Source organism: Mus musculus, chromosome 19 (genome assembly GCF_000001635.26).
Source record: "Mus musculus strain C57BL/6J chromosome 19, GRCm38.p6 C57BL/6J".
NCBI classification, from domain to species: domain Eukaryota; kingdom Metazoa; phylum Chordata; class Mammalia; order Rodentia; family Muridae; genus Mus; species Mus musculus.
This window is the reverse complement of record NC_000085.6, coordinates 8,869,737-8,876,777: the sequence shown is the minus strand read 5'-3', so window position 1 is coordinate 8,876,777 and position 7,041 is coordinate 8,869,737. Positions and strand designations below refer to the sequence as shown.

At 48.2% G+C, this 7,041-nt stretch overlaps 1 protein-coding gene across 2 annotated transcripts; it reads right to left on the bottom strand.

The window, feature by feature from the left end:
• Positions 1-1,111: 1,111 nt before the first annotated feature.
• Positions 1,112-5,230, bottom strand: Ubxn1 (UBX domain protein 1). 2 transcript variants are annotated; one of them, NM_146093.2, is made up of 10 exons: positions 5,193-5,230; positions 5,022-5,107; positions 4,866-4,919; positions 4,664-4,770; positions 4,491-4,560; positions 3,073-3,264; positions 2,932-2,983; positions 2,523-2,639; positions 1,426-1,618; positions 1,112-1,256 (listed from the first exon to the last, which is right to left on the bottom strand). In NM_146093.2, the coding sequence occupies exons 2-10, from the start codon at positions 5,078-5,080 to the stop codon at positions 1,207-1,209; spliced, it is 894 nt and encodes a 297-aa protein (NP_666205.1). In that variant the 5' UTR covers positions 5,081-5,107; positions 5,193-5,230; the 3' UTR covers positions 1,112-1,206. The 2 variants fall into 2 exon arrangements, with proteins under 2 accessions (NP_666205.1, NP_001348973.1); NM_001362044.1 differs by having other exon boundaries at positions 5,022-5,230.
• Between the last annotated feature and the right edge of the window lie 1,811 nt (positions 5,231-7,041).

Below are 7,041 nucleotides of genomic sequence, written 5' to 3'. Positions count from 1 at the left end.
TCTTTATATCTTAATATATACACATGAAGCACTTTTGACTATAGGACCTGGAATCCCAGCAGGCCAAGGCAGAAACAGAAGTTCAAGGCCAGCCTGAGAAATACAGTTAAGACCCTACATGAAAAAGTAACTTGGGGATACAGCTAAGTGCTTTCTCAACAAGCATCAAGCCCTGGGTTCAATCCCCAATACTGCAAAAAGTGTGGTATGTATACAGTACTCATTTTTTCAAGCCAGGGTCTCTCTGTATCCCTGGCTGTCCTGGAACTACTCTGTAGACCAGGCTAGCTTGAAAATGAAGAAATCCACCTGCCTCTGCCTCCTGAGTGCTGAGAGTAAAGGTGTGCACCACCACACCCAGCTTAAATTTTTTTTTTTTTTGGTTTTTCGAGACAGGGTTTCTCTGTATAGCCCTGGCTGTCCTAGAATTCACTTTGTAGACCAGGCTGGCCTTGAACTCAGAAATCCGCCTGCCTCTGCCTCCCGAGTGCTGGGATTAAAGGCATGCACCACCACGCCCAGCTTAAAAATTTTTTATAAAATGCATTTGTGTTTTGGCTGCATGTATATATGTGTATCACGTACCCATGAAAGTCAGGTGTCAACTTCTGGAACTGGAGTTACAAATGGTTATGAGCCATCATGTGGGTATAGAGAATTGACCTCAGGTCTTCCTCAAGAATAGAGCTCTTGGGCTGGTGAGATGGCACAGAGGTTAAGAGCACTGACTGCTCTTTTGAAGGTCCTTAGTTCAAATCCCAGCAACCACATGGTGGCTCACAACCACCCGTAATGAGATCTGATGCCCTCTTCCGGAGTGTCTGAAGACAGCTACAGTGTACTTACATATAATAAATAAATCTTAAAAATAGAGCTTTTAAGCACTGAGCCAATCTCTCCAGCCCCTCAAAACACCTTTTAAGATTTTTTTTAATTCGAGTGCTTGTACATGCTTATGAATAACAGGTGCCATATAAATCCCCCCACTGCTAAGCAGCTAGTCAATCCTAGACAAACCTATTGCAAACTGAAAAGGTCCTACTTTAACTGCCCTCCCTTTATCTTCTCATATTGCCCTTCTCAGAAAGGCAGTTCTGGAAGGAGCCAGGCATATACAGAACTCAAAGGGTCTATTTATTAGGAAGGAAACGTCAGTGCTTTATCAAAGATGAAGAGGTTAGAAAGAGATGGTGGGATGGAGAACCCTCAGCTGGGACACTTCTTGGCCACAATGAGGACAGCAGAAGGCACGAGTCCTAAAGATGGAAAAGAGTTTGAATTACAAGGATACTTAGGGCCTTCAAATTTCTGGACTCTATAGTATGAGTCCATTAAACCCCTTCTATCCCAACTGACTACCCACCCTATCCACCCCAACTGCCCCTCATTCCTTTAAGCGCTAACTCCTGGTCTCACATAACATACCCAGTTCCTGCAGAGGCCGTTCCATATCAGCCTCTGAGAAAGCCCGTCTGGGGAAGCCACTGAGCAACTGCACAGGGTCCTGGTCCTGTCCAGGCTCCTCCCCACGGTGAAGCTCCACGTAGAGCCTCACAGCTGCCAGCTGTTCCCGGGCCCGGAAAGTCTGGGTCAGTGAAGTCCCATCAGGCAGCCTAACCTAAAAGGCAAGAGAAAGATGCAGTACTATGAGCACTGAAACTGAGTGAGGACTAAGTATGGGGTGGCTTATGCCTAAAGCCTCAGCACTTAGGGTTAACAGCACAGGCAGATTTCTCAAGATAAGCCTGGTTTACACAGCTTCAGGGCTGGAAGAACAAATTCAAGGCTGGCATCAGGTACACACACAAGCCCCTGTCTTAAAACAGAACTATGACTAAGCAGGGTGAGGCCAGATAATGGCAATGCCTATAGTCACAGCACACAGAAGAAACAGGAAGATCACCAGAAGCTAGAGGTCAGCTTGATCTTCATAGTGAACTCCAGGCCAGGACTGTGTAGCAGGACCCAGGCCCAAGAATAAAATAGAGCAGAGTGGTGGCACATGCCTGTAATCCTAGCACTTAGGCAGAGGGCAGGGATAGCTCAAAAGTCAAGACCAGTCTAGTCTACGTAGTGAAACCCTGTCTGAAGTACCCAAGAAAGGAAAGGAGGTACTAGAGCTGGCTCTGCTTCCCTTGGAGCATCTGAACCAGGACAAATACTACTTAAAGGACCCGATGAACAACCACTCATGCTCCACCGCAGCAGGTGATGGTAATGGATTCGATACCTCACAAGACAAGATGGAATTACTTTTAAAAGTCACTGTGAGGACCATATTATGAAAATAGCTGTGTAATGAATCTAAAACTGCTTAGTAAGGATGAAGTAAGGATTTAAATAAGATGGGCAGGTGAAATTTGATCTTTCCAAAGAGTAGAGGAGATAGGATTTCAAAAGTCATGTACAAAGAAGGGAGAGATTTGGCAAAGGGGACTTAAGCGTGAACAGCTCTGGGCTGTCTGGCACTTTATAAGCCAACACGGGATTCCAGAAGCAAGACGGTCACTTGAAAACAGTACCTGTATACGACACTGGTCATACTCCCGCTTAGTAGGGGGCTCCTGGCTGGGAGAAGAAGGAACAGGACCTGGGTCTGTTGCTGGTGGGGATGACCGAGAACCCACACTACCACCATACTGAAAGACAAAATGGAACACTACCTCAGAGGGAGCACACTAGTCTAGCATGTATAAAGGGTCACCCTCCAGTACATGGGCCAAACACACACACACACACACACACACACACACAGAGGTTTGGCAGTTCACAGCTTTTAGTTAGAGTACTTGGAAGGCTGACGCAGGAGAATACTATGAGTCTGACACTAGTCTGGGCTAGAGTAAAATTGCCTCAAAAAAATCATGCTAAGCACACTTTAAGGAAATTAACCCACATACTCCACTATACCCAGACTTTCTAATCACCCACCTTCTTGGCTCTCTCTGCTTTGTCCCTTTCAATTTTTTCTCGAACCCTTTGTCTAGAATAGAGACAGGAAGAAAATAGGTCAGACATGGACAAGGCAAATCTTCATTTCTTTCCCAATTAGCGACCAATGAGACTTCAGACCTGGCAGCTAACTCTTCAGCCTTTTCCCTCCTGCGCTCCTCCGCAGCCCGGCGCATCTCATCTTCCTGCAGTTTCTGTCGTGCAACTGACAGCTCTTGCCCTTGTCTCCTCCGCTGCTTTTCTCGTTCTAAAGCTTCTCGCTCCTCTCTTTCTTCACGTTCCCGCTGCTTTTGTGCCACAAGTTCCAACATTCTGTTTTGCAGAGAAGAAAGAGGTAAAGTTGGACATGGAGTGGGAAGGTGAGTTTAGACTGAGAAATTAACAAAATAAGGGAATACGGGCTCCAAGACAGAGGAAAGGAAACAAAACCAAAACAGTAATATAAAGAGGACAAGCAGGGCCAGACCTGGTGACACACGCCTTTAATCCCAGCACTTGGAAGGCAGAGGCAGGCAGATTTCTGAGTTCGAGGCCAGCCTGGTCTACAGAGTTAGTTCCAGGACAGCCAGGACTATACAAAGAAACCCTATCTTGAAAAACCAAAGAGGACAAGCTAGGTGGTAGCAGTGCACGCCTTTATTCTCAGTGTTCAGAAGGCAGAGACAGGTAAATCTCAAGTTTGAGGCCAGCCTGGTCTACAGAGCCAGTTCCAGGACAGTCAGGGATAGAGACTCTTGGCTTGAAGAAAAAAAAAAAAACAGAACAAAGCCAAAAAAAAAAAAAAAAAAGTGTAGTTTAAAGGTAGAGCACAATATATCATGCATAGACCCTTGTGGGTTTTTCTTTCTTTCTTTCTTTTTTTTTTTTTTTGGTTTTTCTGTTTAGCCCTGGCTGTCCTGGAGCTCACCTTGTAGACCAGGCTGGCCTCGAACTCAGAAATCCGCCTGCCTCTGCCTCCGAGTGCTGGGATTAAAGGCGTGCACCACCACGCCCAGCGTGGGTTTTTCTTATTGTTGTTGTTGGTTTTGTTTTTAAAGAAAGGGCATAGTGATGCATATCTATAATCCCTGCATTTGCAAAGGAGAGGCAAGAGAGTTGGGATTTCAGGGGAATCTGCAGCCACACAGGAGTTTGAGACCAGTCCTGAGCTATGTGAGATGTTTCCTGGTGACTTGCAGCACACCCTCAAAACCGGAAAGGTCAGGTTCTATGATCAGACTTGTTTGTATTTGAGAGGAAGGAAGATGACCCATGACCCTTGGTAAAGTGTGTCACTGGGCTATGGTGGCCCAGGCCTGTAATCCCAGCACTAGAAGAATGTGGCTTCGAATTTAGCCTAGGCCGCATACGGGGTTCCAGCGCAGCCTGAGGTACACAGCTGGACTGCGTCTCAAAAAAATAATGCAAGGCACAGTGAAGGCCACATCTCAGCACTCTGGAGGCGGAGGCAGGAGGATCCGGAGTTCAGCCTGGGCAAGAGTTAGGCAGACTCCAAACAAAACACACACACACACACACACACTGAACTTGCCAGTCACCTCTTGGTCTGTTCTTGTCTCTCCTCTTCAGTCAAAATGGGTCTGCTTTCTCCAGCAGCAGACCCAGAGCCTGCAAACAAGCAACCAGGATTAGTATTTAGAATAAGATCATTCTGATTTTCTCGGGGCCCTTTCAAGGTCTCTAGAATCACAAGATGTCTCCCAGTCAGGACCTTCAGGGCCAACTTGCTCTGAGGGCGTGGGTTCTCGTCCCAGGACATGGCTGAGGGGAGTCTCCAGAGGCTCATCCACATCGGGGTCGTCTTCATGCTCCATCAGCCTGCGCGGAGAAAGTAGGCAGGGGTTGGTTAGCCTGGAGGCCACCTTGCCCAGCGGCTCCCAAACTCCCGCCACCCGTGCGGGTCGCCCGCTCACCAATCCATCGCAGCCTCGATGCCCTGGTTCCCTGTGAGGGCCAGAGCCTTCTCCCTGGGGGCAGAAACACCGTGAATAGCGCCCACCAGCCATGGTGACAGTCAGGCCGGCCAGGCCCGCGGCCTCCCACCACCGGCTAGGGGGAGGCTCCCTTACGCGCGTCCCCTGGGAAAGCCCATCTCGATGAGGCTCTCCAGAGCCGTCAGCTCCGCCATGGCGCCCGCCTCCGCCTCCGCGGGGACCTGCGGGGACCAGAAGGAAGACCGCAAGGGTCAGCCCGGGGCGACTCCGCCCGCGACGCCGCCCTCCCGGCGCTCGCTAACTCACGGGGCGGGAGACCCAGGGACGAGGGGGGAGTAGACAGTGAGTGGGGAGAGCGGAGGGGAAGCGGAAGTGCCCGGTCTGTTTGTGTCACGTGGAGGCAGGGTGGACGGGTGCCGAAGAGAGCCAGAAATGTCCTTCCTGGTGGGCGGGGACTTTGAGGAGGGACAACTGACAGGAAGGAGACCCACCCACGGGGAAGAAGCTCCAGACAGGCTTGAGCCGGTTTGCAGGCTTTTAGGATTCTAAAAGAGAGCCTGGCTATGGATCGGCGGGTAAAAGCACCTGCCTTCAAGCCTAATTATGTGAGTTCGATTCCTAAGACCCACGAGGTTGAGCACAGAGGAAAAAGGATTCCTGTTAGTTGTCCTCTGACCTAAGCACACGAGTCGGGGCGTTCATGATAAACAGTAAAAGTTTATCTCTCTCTCCCTCTCTTTCTGTCTTTCTCTCTCTTTCTTTCCTTTTGGTGTTTTGAGACAGGATTTCTCTGCATAGTCCTGGCTGTCCTGGAACTCGCGCTGTAGACCAGGCTGGCCTGCAATCCAATGAGATCCACTTGCCTCTGCCTCCGGAGCGCAGTACTGGGATCAGAGTGTGTCGCCACCACCTCCTTGCATTTTTTAATTTTCCGTTTTCTCTTTTACTTCTCTTTCTGTCTTTTGGCACCAAGACCAGACAGGCCTCAAACTCAGAAAAATCTGCCTGCCTCAGTCTTCCAAGTGCCAGGACTAAAGTTGTGTGCCACCACACCCATCGGTGATGTATGTAAAAGAAGTTGGGAGGAGAATAACTCTTATATATATTATTAGTAAGTTATTTATCAGAGTCTAGGGAGTAGGTCTAGTGGTGATTTGGTCTAGCATGCTTGAGTCTATGTTCATCATCATTGTTATCACTGTCTTTGTTTTTTGAGACAAGATCTCATTATGAAGCCTTGGCTGTTCTGGAACTTTCTAAATGGATCTGGCTTTAGAGACTGATCTCAAACTCAAATATCAGTCTGCCTCTGCCATCCAGAGTGCAGGGATCAAAGGCCAGAAACATCTTGCCCAGCTATCTTTTTTTTTTTTTTTTTTTTTTTTTTTTTTTTCGTTTTTGGTTTTTCGAGACAGGGTTTCTCTGTGTAGCCCTGGCTGTCCTGGAACTCACTTTGTAGATGAGGCTGGCCTCGAACTCAGAAATCCACCTGCCTCTGCCTCCTGAGTGATGGGATTAAAGGGGTGTCTCACCACGCCTGGCTTGCCCAGCTATCTTAAAACCTTTCTTTTTTTAAAAAAAGATTTATATTTATTCCATGTAAGTACACTGTAGCTATTTTCAGACACACCAGAAGAGGGCATCAGGTCTCATTGCATATGTTTGCGAGCCACCATATGGTTGCTGGGATTTGAACTCGGGACCTTCGGAAGAGCAGCCAGTGCTCTTAACCACTGAGCCGCCCTTAAATTAAATCTTGATTTCAGAATACCCTGGTCTCTATGAGACCTCAAAAACCCAAATCTTAGGCCTTTGAGATGGTTCAGTTGGTAAGACACCTGAGCTGGATCTCTGCAACCCTCGTTGGAAGACGAGAACCTGCTTCTCCACGTAGTACTTTTGTCCCCTGACGCTTAACCAACAAGGATGACATGCAGGCTCCACTTCCATCATACGTCAATAAATGTGATCATAACTAAAAGGAAAAATGAGGCTGGATGTGGTAGTGCACACCTTTGATCCCAGTACTTGGGTGACAAAGGCAGTTGAACTCTGAGCTCAAGGCCGTATGGTCTACAGAGGGAATTCCAGGACAGTCAGATTCACATAGTAAGACCCTGTCTCCCATCTATCCCCTCTCCCAAAACAACTTTTG

Excerpts from the sequence above, each read along its gene's own strand:
- Ubxn1 (NM_001362044.1), bottom strand. The coding sequence starts at position 5,080 with ATGGCGGAGCTGACGGCTCTGGAGAGCCTCATCGAGATGGGCTTTCCC. Across the intron at positions 2,640-2,931 it reads AAGCAGAGAGAGCCAAGAAG|TATGGTGGTAGTGTGGGTTC; the intron begins GTGGGTGATTAG and ends TTTGTCTTTCAG. Across the intron at positions 1,257-1,425 it reads ACGGCCTCTGCAGGAACTGG|GACTCGTGCCTTCTGCTGTC; the intron begins GTATGTTATGTG and ends TTCCATCTTTAG.